This window comes from Cuculus canorus, chromosome 3, assembly GCF_017976375.1.
Source record: "Cuculus canorus isolate bCucCan1 chromosome 3, bCucCan1.pri, whole genome shotgun sequence".
Classification (NCBI taxonomy): domain Eukaryota; kingdom Metazoa; phylum Chordata; class Aves; order Cuculiformes; family Cuculidae; genus Cuculus; species Cuculus canorus.
In genome coordinates this window covers 93048280-93074871 of record NC_071403.1, presented here as the reverse complement: position 1 = coordinate 93074871, position 26592 = coordinate 93048280, and the positions used below count along the sequence as shown (strand labels likewise).

Below are 26592 nucleotides of genomic sequence, written 5' to 3'. Positions count from 1 at the left end.
GTGGTGATCTACAAGTTGGGCGCTTCTTGCATTTCTGGAAATTTATAGAAGCAGCATGGCATTGGCCAACCCTGCAACAGGAACATTTGATAATGGCTGTCAGAGAATCTCCCTGAAAAACAGCTCCTCCTCCCCACCTTTTAGAAACCAAATGTCAGGATTATCTCAGACTGAGTACTGCACAAGTAGACTGCAAGCTGAAAGAAAAGCGAGCATTTGGTGTGTTTTAATGCTCACAATGCTGAGATTTGTTGGTTAAAACAAAGCTTGTGGTATTTATTCAAATAAAATGCAATCAATTTATGAAGACAATCCACAATTTCTTTTTTCCTGCTGCTATACACCAGCAGGGAAAGTAGTATGACACTGTATCATAAATCACTAACACAGACACAAAGCCATAAAACCATCTTTGTCTACTGTTTACAGTAGAGTCAATTTGGAAATCTTTCTAGGTAGCGCAGATATGGCAAAAATGTATGAAACATCTAAGATTTCTTATTATACTTCGTCCATGCTCTCCACAGATATAAAAAGGATAATATAGATTAAGCTGGAAAAATAAACAGTGGAAGTTTTGGAAGAAAACAGATATATATTAAACAAAATATATTAAAACAAATATATTAAAATGTGATCTGCTAACTGATTGACTTTGTAATACCACTTAATTTCTTTTTTTTTTGATAGAGCTGCATTTCCATTTATCTGGTTCATAGTTATGTGAAATTAAGCTAGTTCTGGTTTTGTCTATAAATTAAAACAGTTTGATTTTATTTTAATTCTAATTTTACCTTTATTTTAGCAGCATTTGTAAATTAAAAAAATATGAGTCTGATATTCTTTGATGGGCTGTAGTTCTGCAGGTGCTATTTTACATCTACAGGTTAGTGTAGCTACAGCTGATAAAGTTTGATACCTGCTGCATGTTAAACCTGAAGCAGAAATGCTGAATGTCAGCAGTCAAAACATTCTGTTGAAAAGGAAGTCAAGTGGCTGGGCTGCTTCATAACTCCTTGCAATAGTTTCATTTTAAACCAGCATTTTTATTTCTTTTAAGATGAGGGAAGGAAACATTTTCACTTAAATGTGTGCTGAATTTTAGTATGCTGAATTGTATTTATCTCTGACATTATCATGGTTGTAATTCCCAGTGAAGTTAATGAAGCTACAGATTATTTTGACACACTTTATGCACAATGTATGACTAAACTTTTTTTTGGCAGCAGTATCTTTTATTGTTACTTTACACTGTATGTCTTTTGGCAAGGAAACAAAGGATGTGAGTGGAATTAAACACTATATTATAGCCTCTTATCCTTATGAAGTAAACTATAGAAATATTTCTAATTCAGTCTTTGAATTAGAGAATCAAAATGAATACAAAAAACTTCTCAATTTAGACCACTAATTCCAGATAACTTCTTGTTCTGCTCATTAAGCATGACCAATTTTAAGAAATATCCTTCTTGTAGCTGCTAAGCATCCTCAATTGTCTATTTACAATGGTCAAAAATTATGAATAAATCTTCAATTAAAAAAGATCTTTGAGGGGCATTTCAGCATTTTGTTTATTCCGGAAATAAGATAATAATAGTTTACAAACTAAAGGGCAGAGTTAGTGGGGTGGAGAATATTTTACAAAGAAACTAATAAGCATTTTGGCTTTGCATGTTTTTGAATTATATTTCCAATTAAAAATGCAGAGTGCTAAATCACATTACAAAGACAAATAGGAAACTACAACTTCATTGTTGAAAACAATTTCCCTCCTATCAATCTGAGGATTCATGCATCAATATTGTAGATGAACTGTTAATTACAAAATCAATTAAAAAATTATTTCTAAAAACAGTCACGCGTCCTGGCTCTCAGGGGGGCAATTTGGGCAGAAGGTCTCATCTCACTAGGACCGCGCCAAATCACAAGTCGTCATCCACAAGTAAGCAAAAGCAATCTGGTTTTTCATTTTTCAGCGCGGCTGAGCCCAGCCTGAGATTGATCGTCACATATGGCCCCAGAAAACAAACTGTCAATACCTTGAATGCTGCAGAATTTGAACAAATAGCCGTCCGCCCATTCAAGCCACTCATTGCATCCCATTTAACAGATTTTATTGACAGTTTCCTTCTTGTAATTAAAGGGAAAACTACTGGCCAGCAACCAAGATAAAGTTCAAAGATAGGGTCAAAACAAAAGCAGATGGAGGGGCACGGTGTGACTGTCAATGGAACATAGCATCAGAGCATGTTATTGACACACAGGTATCTAATGATCGGCACGTCATTAAAGAGGGATCTATCGTGAACTTTATGCAAATGCTAAAAGGGACTTAAGGCCACAATAAAGCATTAAAGAGACACAAAAGGAAAAACAACAAAGCAAAAACGATTTTTACTTATCTGACAGTATTCACTGCTTCAGCACTTTTAAATTCAAATGCAGAAAAAAAATTCTTTCTGAGACATTTAACCCTTGCTGCACAGGTAATAATTTTTGCAGAAGCAGTCTCATAAATGCACAGGATCCGTAAGGTAAGGTGCAGCCTTTGAGAGATGAAATAAGAATTTCCTCCCTCCTCCCATACCCTGAATTCTCCATATCAAACACATCAGTAGCTGCCTTTAACATATTCTCATGCATCAGAGACATTCATGCACAGAAACATGCATCCTTTCTGTTTGTTTTAATTGCAATGATCAGACTTGGCTGGAATATGGAATGGATTTAGGAGAATGACATCTCTATTAATTTGAAGGGATCTTTGACTATAAAATCTCTCCAAATCTTACAGTGCAGTATCCTCCACTCCTTTAGGAACATATTCCACAATTATTTAGAATCAGAAAGCTCTTATTAGTTTGAACTGCTTTGTTACCTTTTAGTCTAAGGTCTGACAAACAATTTTTCACTCTAAAACTGTGTTTGAAACAAGCATGCAGGAAGTATTATGGAGGAAAAAAAAGAGATATATTAAAAATGTAGCAACAGTCATGCCACTCTGCCAACCTGAATTAGCAAGTGCTATAGCTTTGAGGGTGACAAACTCTTCCTTCTCCAGCTTCATGCTCTTGTATTTCTTCACCAGCTGCAGTATGGCATTGTTCAGGTCAAGAAGGCCTGCCAATTTGGATTGGTCTTCATCCATAATATAATCTTCAGCATATACGAGCTCATCCTCAAAAGAAAGTGACCGGTATACAACACCCAGAATCAAAATCTCCATCCAAGCACTCTGCAGAAGGCTCATCTGGTCAGCTAGAGACAAAGTGGAGAACCCTGAACAGGAAAAAAATAAAGGAAAAATATTAAGCGTGTTTGGATTTGTCAGAAATATGCTGCTCCTTTCTGTTTGTTTATTTGGGTTTTTTGTGTGTTTTTTTTTAACAGACATTATGATAAAATATGTACGTACTCTCTTTTGCTTTTGTGTCTCTCCTCCTCATCCTACTATAGGAAAGTAAATCAATATAAAAGCAAACATTTTCTAATCTACACATAAAATTATAAATAAGCTGGAATTCACAGACTCTTTCTGTAAGAATCATATTAATTTGGGGAGTGCAGTGACAGTCTGTGATTTCTATGATACGTTCTTTGTTCCAAAATACCCATGCTTAGTTCTAAGACCTGATGCTGTGAAGCAGGGATCTGATGATTGTTCATCATTACCATAAACCAAGGAAGAGAATTTAGGAGAAGAAAAAACAATCTTTTTAAAAGGGAAGATTTGATGTTTTAATAGAATTAAGGTGATTATCACAAAGAGGAAAATACTCTTTAAACTTTAACCTCAGAGGAAAGAGAAGTAACACCTATACTTCTCAGTAAAGATGCTAATTACTTCTGTAAAGGCTTCTGACTCTACTCCACTTGTTGAAATAACAGGGTGGCATACTAAAGTGCAAACTGAATAGCAGTCACACTATCCTTTATCTGAGGATGACCAAAAATTTAATAAATGTCTCTTAATGAATTTAACTTTTGCCTTTTTTTTTTTTTCCTTCCCTCTGCTGTCTGTCCTAATACAATCACTAAGGGTAAAGGTCTTTACTGCCTTATCTTTTCAGACTCTTGTTTACAGTACATGTTAATTTATTGTATCAAACTGCTAATATCCCAATCACATTAGGAGCACAAAACAATATGGGAGAGGAAGTGATTTTCCTGGCGTGTTGGTGAAATGCAGTAGTTTGCCAGTTGGCACCATCAACCACAAGTACTTAATAAAATCATCAAAGGGGATTAGTCAAGCTTTCCTTAAAGGGTCTTAAGACATGTCTGAGGCTTTCATTTAGTTGTTTATGGAGCTGCTTACATGTCCTTTGACAGGGTTCCCGCTGCAAGAACATTCTTTCTGGCGTTCAATTACACTTAAATGCATTTTTCTGTTTTGAAAGCTAAGAGTTACAGCAGGAATATATCATAAACTAGCAAATCTGCAAGGCATCTACTCCAAACAAGATTTTCTCTATAAGCACTAAGCAGCAAAACTAATACAATAAAAAAGAAAACCCCACACCCAAACCACCAGGCATCCATAAAAAATGAAACATAAAACTGGCTGCTTACTGCCTCCTTCTCTCTCTTTCCCTCTCTCTCTCATTTTCCTCCCCCTCCTTATTTGTTTTCATTTTCTCTTACTGTCTTTTGAGTCTTGTGATAGAACTATAGCTCTCTGCCTTCAAAAAAAACCCAACAAAAACTGAGCCAACAACAACAGGAAACCCTTGAAGAGGTGACAATGGAAAATAACATATCTGCTTATTTAAAATAAATAAGAGGGAAATGGAGAAGAAATAATCATTTGAAAGGTTATAAGGAGGAATTCATGATTTCAATTAGCTTCAACATTTCTGTTCCTTCCCGTCTTTCAAGAACCAGTTTTTCTGCAGCAGCAGATGGACAGAGAACGTAGCCTGCAGCACCGTCCTGTGACAGCCCCATTCTCCCTCCCAGACACTGCTGTTAGTAAATAGATTTACACATTCTCCAATCTCCACACATCTTTCTGCCGAATAATTAAAAGCAGGATGATTAGTTTATTGAGTGGAAGGAGGAACTTTTTTATTGAGGTCCATCCACGATTTTATCAGGGCCAGCACTTTTACGGTTGTCATGAGGGTGCAGGCATCCAATTTTTCTTATCTGCCTGATTAATACAAACGCTGTTTCAGGACGCATTAATTAACAGATACAAATCTACGTTCTCATGGAAGGATCAATACAGAGAAGAAAAGAGGCATCAATGTGAATTTAGTGCTGATGATGGAGAAGGCACTCTATTGACATTTACGTGCATAGAAACTTTAAAGTTGCAGTGGAGCCCTTTTGTCCCTGTGATTTACAAATTAACAATTTTTCAGATATAACAATGTTTCACACACTTCTGAGGAGTTTAATTAAGCAAAAAGCAATAAAATAAGTTTTGATTAAAAAAGTTTAACCTGCAATTTCTCTCTATTCTTTTTTTCCCCTGAAAACTCCAAATTTCCTTCTTTTATTTACTTATCTATTTTAGTGCAGGTTTGTTGAGGGTTTGTTTTTTTAAATAAATCATGCTATGTTTCAATAACATTTATTGCGTGCCACAGTCAAAGGAAATTACATATGCCCTGTGAGGAGGAAAAATGGAATGTTGCTTATAATTTATTGTTCTGCACTCTTGAAAAATCTGCTTTCTGGTGCAGTAAATATACTAATTGTTTTCCTATGATACATAAAAAAAAAAAGAAAGATTTTTTTTGTATTATAGAAAAATTGGTAAATATAAACCACACTATTCTGCTCTCCAATAATAAATCAAATAAACATGATTATTTTGTTTCTGATCGCAGCAACTTTCCCTCGAAAGCCTGCTCAGTGAAAGCATGTTTTAACTTTTAAAGGCACCTCTCCTGGGAACATAAAGCTGTATCAAGTTGTATTTAATCTGTTTTTGTTTTGATTTTTCAGAAAATGTGAAAGCATCCAGCATGTCTCTTGTATCACACCAAATGCCCTTTTTATCAGCAGTTCAGCAAGTCACAGTTAAATTAATAATTACATATGTATATGTATTTACAAATCGAGATTTATTTTTAATTATTTAAAGGTTATACTTATTTCACGCCAAACTGGGTTCTGATTCTCTGAGCTTTTGTTATATATGAATCCCCTAGAGCAGCCACGTTCTGTGACAAGTGGACATGCTCTATTTTAAAGTGGAGCTGTGTTAAAAAAAAGTCTCAAAATTAGATGTAAACACACTTCCAGCTTCCTGGACTGGTGGTAGCCATCCCAGTCACAACTGTACGCTCTTTCCAAACCATCCCAAGATGCTGCATGACAGGGTGGTTTTGAACTTTGTCGTGCATTGTGTGGCTCCTTAATCCTTAAGAGTCTTGCAGGTCATAGTTTTAAATGTAGAACTGCATAATAGCTTTTTAAAATACAATGTTGTGTACCTTTCTCCCCCTTAGCATATACCATATCGGTGACAACTTTGATCTCTTTCCATCTCCCTCCCCAAGTCAATGCCATTTAATGTATCTCAGGCATTTGCCCGCAGAATGACTCTGTACCTTGACCTGCAGTTAAGTAGCATGTTTATCTGCGATACAGCGCACTCCAAATAAACCAGATGACAGTTTGCAATAACGTCATTTGGAAGGATTGAAAGGCTTCTCAAGAGTCAGGTACCCCTGAGGTAAGAAGCTTGAAGGAAGCATGTTTTGTGCCAACTCTCCTGCCATCTTCTACTAGACACTCGTGTGCTTGACAATGATGCCATGGGCACTTGTCAAGATTTTTTTTTCTTCTTTTTGCCTAGCAAACTGATGCACTTTGCAGTCAACTTACAAAAAAGGCTAAGCATTTGAAAGTGTGAAGGGCAAAAAATATCTGACGGCTAGTCTTCAAAAATACACTTTCATTTCAGAAAGCATAAATGTTTATTTCCTGAGCTGAGTGTTGACAGAAATAGGCTGCAGCGCAGGCATACGAATTTAACCCCTGGTAGGCATTCTTTTCAGTGCAGTTTTATGTGCCTGAATGCAAACACTGTAAATCTACAGGGTGTCTCATAATATCAGTTAACAATACCATTGATTTGCTGGTTACAGATTTTCTTCCTTCCTTTTTTTCTTTTTTTTTCTTCCTCCTTTCAGGGACTGTAGTGTTTCTTCAGCTAAAAATAGATACTTTTCTACAAACAGGGTATCACATTCAAATTGTAATTATGCCGTAATGACTCACTGAGATCACTGAGTGTGGATTGAGAAAAGGTTGATTGAGCAACTGAACATATGCTTGTTTTTTTTTGTTTTGCATACCAGTAAACCCAAAGCTCAAAGGAAGCAGAAATAAATAGGTAAAAGGCCTTAGCATCTTTATTACAGGGACAAACAGCAGCAAGCTGACCACACTCTGCAGCGCTCAGCACTCCAAGCCAGCTCCAAACACAGTCTGCAGTCTTTTAGATGGGGATTTTTAAACCACAGACCTTTTCGAATATCAGTCCATGCACCACTTGCTCTCTATTTCACACTGCATGCAGCTTCATGCTAAGCAGGGTAAATCTTTTATATTCTTGAAGACTCTTTCCTCTACTTCATTAAGATGGACTTCATGGACACTAACTCACTAGGGGCCTACAGTGAAGCAGCTGCAGATGGTCAAGTGCCAAAGTAAGATCTGTGTTGTGCACACAGCACTCCAAGAACTACTGGACGGAATTAAAAAAAGACAATGGCTGGACCTTACCAATATTTTCAGTCTTAAACATCTGATGCAATGTCTAAATCAGGCTACTTCAACTGGAATCCTAGTTTATTTCACTTTACAGGGAATGAACTTCCATTCTTCTCTGTTACATGTTTAGAAATCTGAATATTTGATCAAACCAGGTATGAAATTGAGGGCAAATCTGAGAGTTGCTTGCTTTTTCTGATAACCACCTTCCATTTATTTTACCAGTTGTTTTTGTAATTGTTAGATTTATGAGTAAAATATTCCTCTTGCTTGCCCTGGTTGTACTTCAAATATCTTCATTTACATTTTTTATAATCAAAGCTGTACTTGAAATGACATGCTCACTAGTGTGTTGCAGATTCAATATACTTAAACAGTTGAAATATCAGTCAGATTTTTAAATTATTTACATTTAATTTTGATAGATTAACTTTCTTCTACATTTTTTATGGGCAGTGACGTTTCTAGTGTAATTCCCTTATTTAAAATATTCTGTATAGTCACCACTGTCAAAAGAACAAACTGATATTGTAAATATTTTTTTTTAAAAAACCTTTTCTTTCATCACAGATTATTTAGGGAGTGCAGGGCCTCATGGTCAAATGACAAACAGTGGGCCAAAGGGTTATATCAGCTGCACAGAAGTGAGTGGAAAGAAACTCCTCTCCATTTCAAGATCAGACTCAGACCCAGTGCACTCTCAGATGTACGGCTGTCACTCTGCCCTCCTCTCCCTTCCTGGCATGCACTCAGCGCTTGCCCAGATTCATCATACAACTTCAGCTGGCTTCCAGGGATGTAAACAAAGGCCAGGGAAATTTCAGCAGTCAAATTTTTGCTAGGGCTACATAATGTTTTCTGGACATGATCACAGTATGCGCTGAAGGAAACCTTCACAGCCTGACTGCCACTTACTATTATTCTCTACAAAATCCAAGGAAGAGGGTGGCATGATTCATTTTTTTTAGGGTACACCTAGAGCTGAATCTCCCACATAGATCTGAATTACGATATTCTTTTTATAATATTAATCCAAGAAAAAAAACTGTTTTAATTGCATTTCAAAATATTTTGTAGTATAAGAATACTTATCAAGACCCATAAACATTTCAGTGGTTAGGAAAACCATTAAACAGAAGGAGAGTGCTCTCACTAATCACCAAACATATTTTACAGATTATGGATGAAATTTAGTGACAACTGGAACAGAAACAGATACAACTTATTATGCCAGGGTGAACTCATTATTTCAGGTTTTTTTCCCCATACCTATTTGCTCATGGAAAACCTGGTGAAAGGGCTAATAACTGCACGTGATGCCATAACAAGCTGAAATTTAAATCCAACTGAGGATTTTTATGTGAAATGTGTTAGCTCACGAAACAAAAAGTGTATTTGCCCAAACTTGAAAATAAAAAATCAAGTCCGAAAGCACAAACTACAATTGACCAGAAATACAGCCAAAGGCTCAACTTACACTGTTTGCTGGATTCACCTTCCAAGCTACTTAGAACTGCTGTGCTACAATTAAAATTATGTTCAGAAGTTAGTTTCATCCAATAACTTCTGCACATTAAAACCACTGCCTTTTCCGAGTGATGCTTTGCTATATAGCATCTCCTTCTGCCCCTACAGCAGAGCACTGCAAGAGCAGCACTAGGGCTCTGTTGTGAGTGGCGCTCTCTGTGCTATGAGTTGTGACTGCCATCTGTTAGCTGTGCGGCTGCAGGAGAGGGAAGATCAGATTGCATACACAGAGGTGCCCAAGAATTACTCTGAGTTGAGTACAAAAAGCAAAACGCATTCAGAAAACATGGCATGTCTTCAGCCCAGCCTGTGCATTTTCTCGAGTTTTATTTAAGTCTGTTCGTATTCCTAGCTCTTGCTGTCCAAGTTCTTACGAAACATATATTTTTTTTAATCTTCCATAACATGAAAAAATGCCTACGATAAGCATTTTTTCACTAAGACCTACCAGTAAGACGGGAAATGCCACACAGAGCAGTAAGAAACCCGGGGCTTTTATCACAATGCTACTTTCATCTCACCGAAACAACAGCAGAGAGATGGCACGGCAATAAAAATGCATTCACAGACATGCACTGTGAATGCATGTCCCTCTCAATCCATTATGAACAATGGATTCTCACTAAGCAAATATTCACTTGTCAGAAGTATTTGCAACACTAGATTCATTCAGCAGGACTAAGTAAGTGAAGTTCACAGCAATTTAAAAACAGCAAATTAGACACTTACAAACAGTGAAGATGCTGCTTGTCTAGCATGACCTTTCACTCAAGCTATACAAAAAGCTGTTAATGTAATTTGAATACCAGTTAGAAATATTGAGTCACCCTTGCTTCAGGACAGACTTGGTAAGACCTCCATGTATGGAGTACTTTACAATGGCATTCCTAGAAACATATGGTTTGAAGTACTGTACTTTTTACTTCCATTAATTTTCATTTTACACCTTATTATTTCAGTATTCACTGACAAACAGGAAAATATAAGACAATAGATTTAAACAGATTAATAATGATTTTCCCTTTGGCCTGGTTTTACCACTGGGACTTCCACAATTTTAAATAGCTGTACCCCAAACTCATAACAGCCATACATTAAAAACAAGTTATATATTTTATCACTAGATGCTCTAAGAACAGAGGAAGACCCGATAAATAGTAAACTGCTTTCTTTTTTTTTTTCCCTGTATGTTAGACAGTTGGCAGTCCTTGTGCATTTCCTTTTCTGCAGTGAGGTTCTGAATTCTATGAAACAGAAAATGAAAAAAATTTAAAATTCAGACCAGCAGTCCAATATGGCCCAAAGTAGTTGTAGGTCTCCTTCAGGTCAGCAATATTAACTTGCAGATTCCTGAGGGTTATCTTTCTAATGCACTACATATATGATCTGAGCTACTTATTTAAAGTTAACTCTTGCAGTTATTTAAACTGTAACCTTTGAATGTGGTTTAGTTAGACCGCAGGGTTGGGGTTTTTTTAATCTTCCTATTGAAGACAGCAAAGGCAGATAACATGACACGGCGTGATCCTAAACCCATCTTTGCTCCTAGACTGGAGAAGTCTCTGGCTTATATGAAATCTGCTTTTTAAAATGTCTGGCATATCTGTGTGCCTAGACATCTGCATGGGACAAACTGGAGCAGGGTTGTATTTATGACCCTAATTGTTTTCTTTCACTGAGCCTATGTAAAAGAAGATCAATCATATTTTCAAGATAAGTTGTAGATATATGTATTCAAGTATGGGTACACTAAAGCCAGATTTGTGGGTGAAAAAATAAAAACTACATTCTGTCATTAGTAAAGTGACTGTAGATGAAAAACAAGTACCATGAGTAGGGCTGAATCTGTTTCAAAGTCCAGCCCAGAAAATAGTAACACTATTTTAGTAACATGTAAAGAAGAATCATCTCTACATGTCCATACTTTGCGTGTGTATGCTTTACCTAGATCCATCAAAGAGTTCAGCCAGCAGAAATGAAATTACAGCCACAGGTAATGAAGCAGAGTTCAGCACCCTTTTACTTTTTTCAATTTTTCCGAACAAAAAAGATTTTAAAAAAGCACACTAATTTGAGAGTGTAATCAAACTAAACCAATAACAACAATGAGTTTCAGTTCAGTCACTGCTCACTTCAGACACTGTAAGCATCAGCCTCCCTACAATTGCACTCACAGACTGGCAATACCAAAAAATTCAGAGTTGAAGTTTCTTCTGCTTGGTGGACATCAGTCTCCAAGCCCAAGTTTGTTGGATTATTTTATATCAGATTTGTTTGGGGTTTTGTTTTCACAGAAAAGAGGAATTTCTTGTGCATTTAATATGGCTGCCAGTTATCAATAACCTCTACGGGTCTGCTTTGAGAGCACTTTTCCTCAAAGAATATTGGGTCACTGTAGTTTGCCTTTGCTCCCCTGAGGAAACCACCAGTCACTTCCTCACCAAGAGCTGTGGCAATGACTGCTCTCTCCAGCTTTCCATCACACAAAGCCAGGTTCCCAGGAATTCCCCTATCATGTTAATAATTTGAATCCAATATTGGAATGTATTAGCATAAGGAGACAACCATGCTTACAATCCAATCAACATATCTTTGTTAACCCTGTATGTGCTGAACTAGCTAAAGTCTCTTTTCACAGCCAAAGCAAAACCTTCAGGTTGCAAAATTTGGGGTAAATATGCCCTTTTGCCCTGTGGCAAGAAAATTACAGCTCAGAACACTGCCCTGCACCTCTTCCTTCTTCTTCCCAGGTTTTAAAACTTTTCTACTGTTATTTGGATTTCTTAATGTGCTGCAGATGCCAAAAAAATTCAAAAGATGTTTATAGTTCCCTTGGTTTGAAGGAAGAGACTCACAGATATTCTTCTACGTGAATGTGAAATTTCTAGTTTGCCTAGTTGAGAGTATATGTACCATTAAGATAATCTCTGGAGGCTGTGCCTTAAGTCTATGACAGTCCACACACAGTGAAAAAAGAGAGAAAAAAGAAAGGGGGAAAAAAAAAGGAAGCTGCCTGATTCTAATACACCTAATTAGCCATCGGCAGACTCTTAATTGCATACATTAGGATGATTCCATAGTGGAGATTAATTCTAAATATACCCAAGCAGCTGGTTAAGATGCCATGGATTACAGTGTGGACTGTACTTTTCCACTTAATTAGATATCAAAATTAAGCAGCAACAAGCATTTTGACATAACGGGGATCAAGCCGCTGCTTGGCATCCCAGAGCTGCACTAAAGTGACCGCTAAACAGAGCCGCACAGATGGAGAGATATTAAATGCCGCACTGGAAAGTAATTTCAAATAATAAAATATCAATATTTACATTTTAATTACCCCTACTGAGAGCCGCTCTGTCATTTTCACTATTGCCGACGCAGCAAGGGGTAGTGGAATGACATTGCGGCTCTGACTGCAATGACTATTTTGTTTCCATTAAAGAATGACAAGTGTTTTAGAGGCAGTGACACCCAGTGTGTGAACAAGAATGACAGCAGATCAGAAAATTCCTATTAAGGGAATAAATGACTCAACAAGAGAACTTACTTCAAGCAGCCAGCACCTCCTTGAAACACACAATCCTTTCTACAGAAAGTTTATTATTAGAGGTGCCTCAGGGAAACCTTAGCTTCTCATAAAATATTTAGAATGATAGGACCTTAACGTGATAACTGGTCAATTTAAATACAATAATACTCAATGCTTATCCTAGCTAAGAGTTATACCAAGAGTTTGTATGAATCAAAATAGTTTGAGGTGGAAAAAAAGGCATGTAGGGAAAAGGAGATCCCTTCCTGTAAGACCTGAAAGTTTTGATGGTGCATAGAGAACACCTAGGTTATTTTAGCTGTCTTTTCATCAGTTTCGCTGCCATCAGCACATTAAGTACTCCATACCCCATCTCAATCACAATTTGTTGGCCTTCAGAATTATATCCAGAGACTGATCACAACAGGTAATGCATACATGCACGGGTTCAGGCCTCTCATTTCTCCCTGCGTATCCCTACACATACATAAACACTTTTCCTTTCAGTACGTACATCAGAAACCCATGAGACACCTTTGCAGCATCTTAGGAATCTAATTACTTCTGATCAGGTCTGAGGTCAATCTCATGGAAAATACTGTATTACATCTGACATGCTGCATTTACAAAGAAAAAAAGGAAGGAAGAAAAATATCAAAACAGTAAGGAAAAAAAAAGTCTTCCTTGGGGATGTCTGTCAAACTGCAGAGATCTTCAAAGAATTTCAATGGCCTCAGACATGAGAAAGTGCGTAAGAGAAAATCCTTGGTCAGTACACCCCAATACGCAGCTAAGTGACCCTCCTAAGTCATGCCATGCATTTATTTAATAATGTGCAGAGCTCAATTTCTATAAATGTGACAAATGGCTAGAACAGAATGTGAGGGAAAAAAAGGCATGAAAATTTTTACAGAACAGAAAAGGAACAGCTTAACGACAGTTACTATTGCAGGAGTTTTAGAACCAGCTTTGACATAAAGAATTGGCAGCAAAGTACAAAAATGTTACCCTGACATTAGCTGCTTAACTAGTTGATCTTCTTTTTCTTGTTTTTTTTTTTTTTTCTTCACTTCTCTTTCTTTCCTTTCCATTTTTTTTTTAAAAGTACACAGGAAGTACTTCTTAAGCATCCCTAATGCTTTTAGGACAAGACACTTCCCCATTTCTCAGCCACTAGCACCTTTTAATTTCTGAAAGAGCCACGGTTGAAAATCTTAATTAATTGTTCCATACTGCTTCAGGATCATTATGCAATGTAATAAAGGCCGTGTAATTATGAAATTTTACAGCCATTACCAAGGCTGATGGCTCGTATTTCATCCTCAGCTGGACCCAATGGCTTTTAGCCACTCAGCTCCCCTTTGATGAACTACAGACAGATCTATCAGGCCCAAACAATATCCAGGCAAGGAGGCTATAATAGCTACCTACAGATGAAGCCATAGATAAAGATAAACTATAAATCTACACACAAATGCAGGCACATTGCCTCAGGATGACAGAGGGGAGAGGATGAGACGCTTGGGAAAGCTGGCGGCTTGCAGAACGGCAACCTTCTCTCTGTGTCTCTCCTATTCAGTTTGGAATTTCTTTGGTTTCTTAAAGATGTAAAACCCTCTTATACTTCTCAAAAAAATTTATGTTGTCTTTAAGGACTATGCATTTTTCTATGGAAGGTCACTTTATCCATCTATTAAACTTGACAAAGGCGATTTATATGGACAAAATATCTCATCCTCTAAATGAAGAATCCTAGTCAACAAGTTTGGAAATCATGTTCTTAAAAGTGAATCCAGGTCACTTGCTTCCAAGACTGAAAAAAAGCAAAACAACCCTGATTTCTAAATGCATTATTCTCAGCAGATGCACAGAGGTGAAGTTAGATGATAGGCTTTCACTGGAGGCAGCACCGGAGATGCAATTTCATGCAACATTGTCCTACATTATTTTATTTTCAGTTTGAAAATGAAAATACTTTTCAAAATTCAGTGCAAGTTATAGGAACAAGGGAATTACATATGATCTTGGTACTTGCATCACCAGAATATACTTTATGGGGGTGACCTCCATCAATGCCCTCTTTAATTTAAGACAGACGGCCTTCCAAGCATGGGTTGTTAGTCCCTCCAGAGTGAGAAGAGGCAAACTAAATGATCTTTAAGTGAGAAAAAGGGATGAAGAGCTGCATCATTCTGACCAATGAAAGGGTTGAGGGAAGAGTGTGAAAACATTAGCTTAAAAACTGCATCTATTAGTACCCCATACAGCAGCTCAAGGTCAGTTGTGAAGCTGATGTCATGCTCATGGACACCTCACAAGACAATAAAAGTTAAAAGGAAAATATCAAGAGTACTCTCTGATTTCTAATATTAATGATATAATGGCTCAGCTCTTTCCCAAGAAAGTACAACAGATTTAGAGAAGATTAAAGAGAAAGTAAAGCAGAACAAGTTAACTGGGGAAACTCTTACAACAAGACTCAGACAGCAAGAACCATTTTCCTCAAAACAGCAATACATCAGAGAATGTAGTAAAAGTATATATATACGTTAATGGTATAAAAAACAGGTTTAAAGCCTTTATCCTCTCTATCTCATAACACAGACTAAGCACCACTACAGCGAAATGCAGGAAATTCAAAATGGATGGAAGGAGGGAAACCTCTTAATTCACAGAGTAGCTGGACTAAGAAAGTCTTCGCCAAACAATGTCACTGGAGCCAAGCGGGAGCTGATGCTTACTTAGAGAGCCAGAATAGCTACAGTTCTACTACTACAAATCCAAATAAAAAGGACAAGAATTTTTTCTTCCTTATCTAGTCTAATCTCTAAGCATAAGGAAGTGGAAAACGCTTTCCTGAGGTTCCTGCCTATGTAGTCCACATCTTCTCCCTTGAGGGTGATCACTGCTGAAGAAAGTAGAATATATCTTGGTGACCTATCATTCAGTTCCTAGTTTCCTAAAATTGAAGCCTCAGAATTTGGGCTGCCCTTCTTTGAGGTGTCTGGAGCTTAATCCTACAATTAAGAGTTCAAAACAGAAAAGCTTAGAGAGGTGTGCCCCAGGCAAAGAATTTCAAAATCACAGCAGCTGAGCTCTCACTCAGCAGCAGCTACTGTAGCAAGACAAAAATAATAGATACAGATCAGCTAGAGTGTTATATACATAAAATCATCCAGGTATATGTATAAGCATGACTCCTAGACCTGTGTAGGCATGCAATCATACTAAGCAAACTCAAGGTATACTAAATGCTACCAAAATGAATAAGCTGCTCATTTATTTGTATTCTTTGCTTATTAAAGATATTTTATATTAAACATAAAGAACTGTCTTGTTGAAGGATAAAATATAATGTAATTACCCAGGGAAGATCAGACACGTATTTCCTGAAACAGGGAACAGAGTCACAAAGGGTCACTGGCCAACAAAGCTGAAACTGAAAACAGGCAAGAGAATCTGTGATTCAGTTTTTTCCAGCATCAGTGCTGGGGATCCTTGATATATGGTCACATATATCCCACTCTACAGTTTTTCACAAAAGAACCGTGTGAATTTTTACTTACTTTGGTAAATGTCTGTCAGAGAATGCATATCAAAATTTCATACTATATGATTACCACTATGATTTCTATAAAGCACAACAAAGAATTATGTGCTGGTTAGAAAGTCAAGCTGTTAATTTAGGGTTTACTGCAAACTACCTTGAAACAGAACTGGCTTAGGTATAGTGAGAAAAAGTTTATTTTTCCAAATACGTGTACTGCATAGGAGAAGGGAATCAGCATTACATATTTTGTCAGAGGCTTTCAGTACTGGCCTTAAAACATTTTCCTTATTTAAGTGATCTTTCTTTTTTTTTTTTTTTTGTTTAATAAACAGTTATATGCAGCTTATGCATCTGTATAGAGAGTATTTTAAATAACTGTTTTGGAGAACACATGAAAGAGAGCTTTTGCTAAGTCTGAAAAAAAGCTAACTGCAATAAGACCATACTTGGAAGTAGAGAAAGATATTAGCATAAATACAGACAAAAACTAGAAGGGAAATGGAGGTATAATTGCATGTTTTCACTTTCAAGTTTCACCAAATGTGCACAAATCTGTAGCTTCTATAATGCATGCCATGCTTTACACTGATTTTCTACACTTGGTATTCCCTAGCTGAATTGTTTCTAAAGTCTATGGTGATTTTTTTCCACAGCAAATCAGCAGTTTTTCAAGAGGTCTCTCTGCAACCCAGGAGTATGACATTTACTAATGTGTTGAGATTCAGGGATTCTCCTTTGTAGAAGCCAGCACTAATAAGAAAGATATGGTTCAGTGTCCTGGGTATTCTTCCCAGTTTTATTAATTAGATGGAAAGCTTCTCCCTCTGGAATACTGCAAGGTATTTATTAACACTTCAGCTCACAAACTAGAGTAAATTTACAGTAGTGGAGGTAATTGTTACATACACCGGCTCTTGTTATCAACTTGGCAGGGATAAGCAAAAAAACCTCAGAGGCTGAGATTATGATCTTTTTCATGATATTTTAATTGTTCTTCTTAATCTGTTAAATTAAAAACTATAGTACAATCTTATTCAGATCACTGACAGAAAAGATCATATCAATTTGCAACAAAATGTATGAATGCTCCTATCTCTTTTAATTATACAGAGAATTTAACAGTCATATTCATTATGGCCACGGAGTGACTAAGATACTAATACTCTCTCTTTTACAGTTGTGCCATCTTATCCCTCAGCACCTTCACATTTTATTCCAAGTCTCCCATCTTTAAATGCACAGATATCCTTCCCTAGCTGATCTTTAATATCACCACCGTCTTTCTCTTCCTTCATATTCAATGCAACGAGCTGCTCCCAGTGCTATGTCTTGGCAAACCGATGACTGATAATGACCAAGTAGGCAGTCAATAATATCTCAGTTACTTCTGTGCTTTACAAAAGAAGCAGTGGGTATGCTCTGAGCTACTGCACATAATCACGTTTCTCTCATCACTGCTTTCAGCCTTCCCTTTCTTTGCATTCTTCTCCTGTCAGACCCTCTTATACCTTTTGGGCACCAGTAGGTCAATTTAAAGTGTCACCAGCGGATGCTCTGTCCTTAATTGGTGCACACTAATTTACCTACATGTTTTTTTTTCCACTGTGCAGCTCTCAGTGCTCTGCAAAGCTTTACTTTATGACATGAAAGTTGGGATTTGATTTCTCTTGCATTCCTCATCCTATGGTCTACATTCTTGCAACCACAAAGTGCTGGCCTTTAGCATCTGGTGTTTGAACATATTTGTCTGTACTTTTAGAAATTACACAGAAAGCATGGTTATGCTTTCTGGGGTTGTGCCGTTAGAGAGGTCTGAAACAATTTTAATGTGTGAATATTGCCAGATTTTTGTTTCTTTTGCTTTTTCTTTTCTAATGATTTGCTTTCAAATGCCTGTTTCTTGCTGATCCTTCTTCATTGTGACTCACTATGTCTTTCCATAAGCACTTTGTCTGTCCTTATCAGTGATATGAGAAGGAAGGTGGTGAGAATTTCCCCATGTGTTCTGTCAAAACATCATGTTTGCTCGGCTCTCAGGCAATGCTGGGTAGCAAGGTCAAATTGGCACCAACTCAGTAACGATTTTGAAAGAATAGCTATGAGAGATGACTCCAAAACCTCATTTGTAATAATTCACTGCTCCTATGATTGGCTTTGTAATAGAGCTTCAGTTGAAAATTTCTCCCTATGTATTTATATTTTCATTCCTTCAGTATCAAAGTAAATATTAGATTGACAATGGATCCCACTTAGCTATCCTGACTACACAGGTCACACGTCATTTATAGTTGGCACTTGCCAAATACACCGTTGTCAAACAACTAACTTACTAAAATCAACAGTTTTCAAGAGTATATCACAGATGACGTCGGAGGAATAGATGGAGCATGAGGTATACGTATAGAGGGAGAATAGGAGAAAGACAACTTAGTCTCCCAAGTCTACCACTGACTATTTGTTATTCTGTTGGAGTCACTTAATTCCCTTCTGTCTTGCAGTTTTTCTGTGCATGCTATGGTACAACACAAAAACCCTGAGACTAACCTTATAGCTCGGGAACCTAGAGTTGGAGGGAGAGACATGTTCTAACCTGTCACAGTGAGATAAGGCTGAACTTCACTCAATATGAGTGGATGCATGTTCAAACATAGACATTTTCTTACTCTCAATTGGAAAATGTCAGTATGCAAGAATGAATAGTGAATTAACATAAAGTTTATTGTGAAATTGAAGAAATCCATGATAGAAACTTTTCAATTATTGACTGAGATTTACGGAGAAGAGATTCCAGATATCAAGTTGGTGCTCAAAGGAACCCATTTTTTGTCAGCAGAAGATGTGAAAGTAAAAGTGACAGAGATCCTCAACAGCCTTTCAGAAAATGATGTGCGGAACTGCTGTGAACATTAGCAGCACTTTATGCAGCTGTGTGTCAACTCAGAAGGCCACTATTTTGAAGGTGACCATAGTTGATTTTCTTAATTTGTTAAAAAAAGAAGAGTTACAGACAGTCTTGTTTTTTTGTCAGACCTCGTATACATTCATTCACAGGGCTAGTGTGATACTTTTTTCATTTAATACTTGAAAATAAAACATAATCTTTCCAGGAGAAAATGGTCTACAAAAGTGTATTCAAAATTTGTGGAAAGTATATTAAATGGATGAAAACATATACTGGCTAAAATGTTTAGAAAAGGATGGATATACTCCAGCCCACAGTATATAAAAGAAAGAAACCAATGATGCATTGTGCTCACATCTTTCAATCCTAGCATGCAGTGAATCATAATTTAATGTTTTAAATCTATAGCTCTCAATGGACTTCCAAAAATGGATGTATAAATCACAGTTTCAAGATACGTTGAAAGAGGAAGTTAAAAGATTTGACCAAGGTCATATGGCAAGTCAGTGGCAGAGTCAAGAGACCGCACCTTGAGTACTGTGTTCAGTTCTGGGCCCCTCACCACAAGAAGGATGTTGAGGCTCTGGAGCGTGTCCAGAGAAGAGCAACAAAACTGGTGAGGGGGCTGGAGAGCAAGTCTTACGAGGAGCGGCTGAGAGAGCTGGGGTTGTTTAGCCTGGAGAAGAGGAGGCTGAGGGCAGACCTTATTACTCTCTACAACTACCTGAAAGGAGGTTGTGGAGAGGAGGGAGCTGGGCTCTTCTCCCAAGTGACTGAGGACAGGACAAGGGGGAATGGCCTGAAGCTCCGCCAGGGGAGGTTCAGGCTGGATATCAGAAAAAAATTCTTAACAGAAAGAGTCATGGGGCACTGGCAGAGGCTGCCCAGGGAAGTGGTCGAGTCACCTTCCCTGGAGGTGTTCAAGGAACGGGTTGATGAAGTGCTTAGGGACATGGTTTAAGGGAGTGTTAGGAATGGTTGGACTCGATGATCCAGTGGGTCCTTTCCAACTTGGTGATTCTATGATTCAAGGAAAGGACTGGGGCTTCAGCTTCTAGTGTTGGCCTCTATAGATTATGGCAAGTCTTTATGCCTGGATTGAACTAAAACCCTCTGAGGCTGGTGGAAAGAGTCCTGATCACATCAACAGGCCTGGAATCAAGCCCACATAATGAAATGGTTTCATGTTTTATCATACCTTGCCCATTAGCCAATCGGCAGAAAAGACTGGAGAAACATAACCAAATTGCGATTAAGAGGAAATTTAAGTTTTGCAGTCCTTTGAGATAGCTTCTACTAAGGTGACCAGATTTTTTTTCTATGTTTTTCTATGGATGTAGGGTTATGCCCACAGAATGAATGCGTCTTGCATTGCATTAAGATGAACACAAAGTAAAACTAGGATCTTGACCACATAGTGCTGACTTTGTAATACTGAATAAGAGGGTCAAGTGCATTACTGTTATAAAACTGTAAACAGACATTGATATTATACCATATGTATGAAAATGCATAAAGCGCATTAATTACCTCTAGGTTGTGACACAGACTGACAATTCAAAATAGAAATTTCAAAGCTATGCCTGACACCTTTCAAGTCATTTTGATCTCTCAGAAAGTAACATATTTTTAGGCCAGGTTTCTATACATTTGTATGTGTTTTTTTTAACATTTGAAAAATGCATATTATTTATCCAATTGCCTAGAATGTTTACTGGAGAAATACATATTTATTTTTAAAAGCAATCCACATATTATTTACTCAGTGGATGAGAATGACTTCAAAAAATCGTTCTGGTCCATCAAATAAATACATATTTATAAATGGTTTTTAAAATGCATATTATTTACCCAATGGACTGTAATGGCTCTGCTAGTGTTATTACATGTAAATAAGTAATTAGCCACATAATAAAAAATCCCTACAAAATTTCTCTGAAAAAGCACTAAATTTCCATGTGTCAACGTACAATATCTTTTCCATTGTTATTATTTTCTTTTTAAACAGCAAAGGTGATTACTCTATGCTAATGGCTAAGGCTTTGCCATATTTTAAAATCCAGCTAACTCTTCAATTATAAAGAACATAAAGTTGAAATCCACATTTCTTTCTTCTAAAATTAATATTCTAAAGTTCTCATCTTGCAGTTGGTGCATTTGGCCTGAATCTTTCTGCCAGCATCACAGCTCCATTTGCAGCAGTGGCACTAACTGAGTGCTTGTCTCAGTGAGGAACTGAAAGCACACGCTACAATCTTGTGTATTCTCACACAAGTTTCTCCACACTGTTAGCCAATGCACCTGCAACACTGCTGAACCATCTTGGTGAAGGCCTGCCAATCTTGTACAGTGACAAACTTTATTTGTTTATTTATCTTTACATGAGTTGTTTCCTGCAGGGCTCTAAAGATCCTCAAGAACACCTTTTTCTTGTGAAAGTGAAGGCACGTAACTTCAGGGACAAAATCTGCTGTACTACACAATCCTGTATGAGCTTGTCTTTGAAAGGATGTAGCTCAACAGAAGCAGCCATCCCAAATGTTTGGGAATCTGCTAAGGACAAAAATTATCAGGCTTTGCCTATGAAAATAGATACACACTTTCAAACAGGACTGAATAGTACGATTTTTAGCAGTACATGTGTGTGCTGGAATAAGTGTCATACATTAAGATGTAAATTTTATTCTCTGAGCTGAATACCAGGTGATTAATTCTGATAGCATAGTGATCAATTGGTACAGATGCTGCACCTGAGTAATGTTTGTTTCTGTACACATTTGCAACAGAGGTGCGTCACTAACACAGGTGTCACTTGCATAGATGTGCAACATTTCTGACTTCCTGAAAACGCCGCCATTGGTAGTTACGTTGTATGTAGTTGTGCCAACTTTTTCAATTAGACACATTATTGATTTGATGAAAAAGCAAATTAAACATATCTTGCTAGTAAGTAAATTGGTTAGACAGAACATAAGGTCTGGTACTGAACTTCTTAGGCACGTGGCCTCTGCATGCAGCTTTTACTCACCGAAGTGTCTGGAGATTATGGAAAGAGGGGAGACTTTTGCAAGAGACCTAGGCAGCATTAGTCTAGCAACTGAGGTATAAAACATCCAGGAATATGTTAATGTAAAGAGATCTTTGGAGAAAGAAGTGCCAGGAAGCTAAAACTGTGTTAAGATCACAGAGCTAAAGCTGCTTAGTTGCTTCATTTTAAATATGGAATAAACCTCTTGTTTCCATGAAGCAGCTACAGATTTACAACAGTTTGAGGATAAAAATTGACCCACAGGTAGTAATACCTTTTGTTTCAAAATAACAAGAAGAAATGTTTGTTAAATGATGGTACACTTTGAACTACCTACATCTGGCACGTGGAATCAACACCACGTTTAGCTCCCAAGTATTTCTTCACAATTCTCCCTCGCTAAAGAACAAGTGTTGATGCTAAGAATGAATAGCATGCAGTGGCCATCCAGGAGTTTACGTGATCTTGTTTGCACAGTGACACTCCTCATCCTTTGCTCTTTAATAGGAGCTCAACATGTTGTGGAACACAAAGCAAGCAGGTGTGCTCACAAGCATGCCTCTTCCAAAATTTCCATTTAATTCATTTACCAAACCAAACCAAACTGCTACTGTCAAAATTATTGGAAGGGGCTAGAGGATCTCTCCAAAAGTCAGTCCAAAGCACCTGAGGTTCAGCTTCTCAAAGCAAGGTGGCTGCAGCAAACATAACTGACAGGATGCTGCAGCAGCAGGTCCACCTGGGGCAGACAGCTCATGGCAAGAAGTTTCTTAAGGTCAAATACGGTAAGCCCACTGTCTAGCTTTAGTGTGCTGGAAACCTACATAAGTCAGCAGAAGCCTACACAATCCTCTTTTCTTATTTCCGCATAGCCAATTGTGTCATAGCAGAGAGACAGTGTTTTGCACTCTCTCTCATGTCACTCAGCACTGTAACAAGGCCCAGTAATGCAAGTTCAATCAGGCTCAAATTCTTGTTGAAATTAGCAGTTTACCTGCAAGTCTGTAGTTTTAGCGTTTGTACTCTATATTGTTAAGCCAGTCTAAAATATCTGGGTAAAAGCTATGCTGTTTAAGACAAGATCTGCGTTTCTTTTGCCACTAGTGCTGCCAGGACATAAGCCTATGTCTTTTTCTCTGTTGAAAAGCACACAGATTGTTTTATACAAAGAAACTGTTTTATACAAATACTTAATCTGTTAATGAAAAGCAAGACACTGGGAATCAGAAAACAGATGCATCAATTAATTCTTGGGATGCACATGAGGCAATCAATTTTCCCAAATCCCAAATCTATTAAAAAAAAATATATTTGAGTTTCCACTCCTTTAAACAGATGAGGGGGAGAGTGAGGGAAGCTGATGTGTTAATCCTTCTCACTGTCTTTTCTATGTTCCAAAATTATTAAATGTGAGCTAACTTGCAAAAATTATGCAAAACATATTCTGTGTCAGAGGAAAAACTGAAGTTTCAGATTAAAATGTCTAAAAAGAAAAGAAGAGAAAGAGAGAGGAAGAACATTGCAAGTATTAGGAAACTTTTGGATTTCAGTCTTCCGCCTGCACAAGGTGCCTGCACTGGGAAAAGGGGCAATGTTTCTCTCTCTGTGCCTTTCTGTGCACTGATGGAAGTGGTGTCCTACAGCACTTCAAATCACCAATTGAAGTTTGGTGGTGGTAGTGGGAATGTTGTTAAGGGAAGTAAAAAAAGCAATGTCCATTTGAAGCTTGTCTGTGAACTTTGCATGAACCGCCAGGAATAATGTAGTGTGATGACAAGCCAGTTATACCTTCCACTAAATTTGCTGTCTGGAATGAACTGAAATAGTGTTTGGTTTGTGTAATTACGTCCATCTATCTTTATATTCCAGCGGCATATCGCAAATTGAAAATACTAAAAATTGACTGTTGGTTCTGATATTTAATGATTGCCAAAGACAAGACGATGATTTATTGGTTACTTACCGATGTGACACATTTGCATCTTATTAGACGGAGATTACTATTCCTTAAAATGCGGACGAGGCCTGATCATGTCTGATGGATTGATTTGATTTGCAAATGTAATCAAACTAATAAGAGGGAAAAAATGAGCAATAATGCCTTGTTTTTCAACTGGCAATCACTCCCCTGCCAACAACGCTGATATCCCTGACTAAGCAGCCTTCACACAGTCTTCCTGTCTTCTCAAATAAACAAAGGGATGCAAAGAGCTTGATAAGAGGATAACGAGCCAAGTATGGATATAAGATGGAGCCTGTACTTCAGTACTGTAGAAATGTATCAATGGGAACACCAGGACAGGACTTATTGTGCCTTCAGTCCTTAAAAAGCAGTAAGAAAAAAGCCAAAAAGCAAAATACAATGATAAAAAAGCCTCTACTGAGTGAGGGGAAAAAGAACTTCATAACGAAAGAAAAGTGGGTTTAATTGAGAGAACCCCAGGAAAACACTCTTCACAAGTACAAAAGTTACAGAATAAATACCTGGAATTCCTGCACCTGATAGGAAGTAAATCGGGGAGTGTATTTTGGACAATATGATTTGAGCAATTGGAGTCATTGTCTGCAGCCACAGCATCAAAGAACCTATTTCCAGAGGCAGGCTGGATGATGTTTTTAAATCCTTCCAAACACTAAATGCAGGCTTTCTGTGTATTTTTATCTGCATCATATTGATAACATAAACTGTTAAATATATATTTCACAATAAACATTCTCTTATGCGGGCCAGATGCTGATGTTTCCGTAAGGATTGAAATATGGTTCTAGATAAGAGCAGATTCTTATTCAGCTTACAGTAAATGACCCTAATTCTCCATAGTAGGATTCTCTTCCTTTTTAATAATAATTAAAAAAAAAGCTCTCTGAAAGGAATTGCACCAAGTCCCCCTCCCTCCACGCCATTTAAACAAAAATGGGAAGTCAAGCAGAAAGCAAATAAAAAGCTCTGAGGTTCATACAGGTTTCAGATTGTGACCTGCATATTTAGGGATTGATCCAAAGCACAGTGAAATCAAGGCAAGTCTTTCTATTGGCCTAAGTGGATTTTCACATAGAGCTTTACTAAAGAGGGAGGTTTGAGTGTGAATATTGACAGCTGAGGAAGTGATCCTACAAATATTTTGGAACACATAACTCTGCACAATGGAAGTGTCTGTGTAAATAATGTGACTGTACCACTTAAATATTTTCCAGATCGATTGCTAATTTGCTTCACTAAAGGATATCCGATAATGTAAAAAAAAAAAACCAAAACCAACAAAAAACTTGCTTTAGGGAACAGCTATTATAAAGTGTCAGGTTAAAAAAAAAAAAAGTTGAATATATAGCTCAAATTACCATGTTCAAATATCTCAAAATATTTTCATAATTTAAAGTTTTATAGCTCATGTAATTTATACTTCTTTTAACAGTGGAAAAGCATCCCTGTCAATTTCCAATTAAATAATTACATTTTGCCTACCTAAAATTCTCACTGCATTTTTAATTGGATAGGACACACTTCACTGCTTCTCCTAAATTGTTTGTTGTAAGTGTTGCCATTCAGTATGTAAATAGCTACCACTTTCTACCACAGAGACAGTACACTTGTCCATGTAGCTATCAACGGCAAATTCTAGTTCACCTGTGTTGGCTGTAGCACTGGAACTCGGGAAACCCATGTAGCCTGTGTTCCTATCTCCTCGTCATGAGCCCTTTTTAGGTGTATTTTTTTCCTCCAGGCAGGCTGTATGACAGATTGTATATTTGTCATTTATGCTGGCTGATTATGCTTACGACTATGCAAATATTCCCTGTCAACACCCTCATCTCTTGACTTTATCACCTGATATGCCCATCTAAGCCTTTGGTCAGACACTGCCCTCTATAGGTTTATGATACTGATGGAATTAGCCTGCACAACCTGTGTACAGCGTGCCCGAGCTCTACCTACATCCCCTGCCTAGTGCCTTTCTGAAGCACCCTGTTTACCAGTGGCCTTTTCATTATAGAGACCATGGTGCACTTCATATACAAGGATTACAGTATACAATAATATACTCATCATCACTGAAGTGTTAGGCGCAATCCTGCGCCCACTGCAAACTCTGAACTTGTGCTGAATATGTTAGGCAAAGTGTTGAGCACAAGCCATTAATGGCGTCTGGAAAATGTTCAGTAACTTGAAATAAAAAAAAAAGCCCTCTTCAAAATAGACTCCTACCAATGAAGATCATCTGGAATTCACAATGCAGATTGCATGTTAAATCTGTAGCTTAAGATTCACTGACATTAAACCTCACGCTTCTGAATCTACATAGAACAGTTAACTTTATCTCTGG

General features: G+C 37.4%; 1 protein-coding gene across 15 annotated transcripts in view; it reads right to left on the bottom strand.

Moving 5' to 3' along the window:
- Window positions 1-26592, bottom strand: part of ESRRG (estrogen related receptor gamma) — a 400770-nt gene that overhangs the window by 12295 nt on the left and 361883 nt on the right. For all 15 annotated transcript variants that reach the window (XM_054061956.1, XM_054061966.1, XM_054061959.1 and 12 more), the window contains one exon: window positions 3010-3279. In XM_054061956.1, the coding sequence (XP_053917931.1) occupies window positions 3010-3279 (270 nt within the window). The remainder of the gene's footprint in view (window positions 1-3009; window positions 3280-26592) is intronic.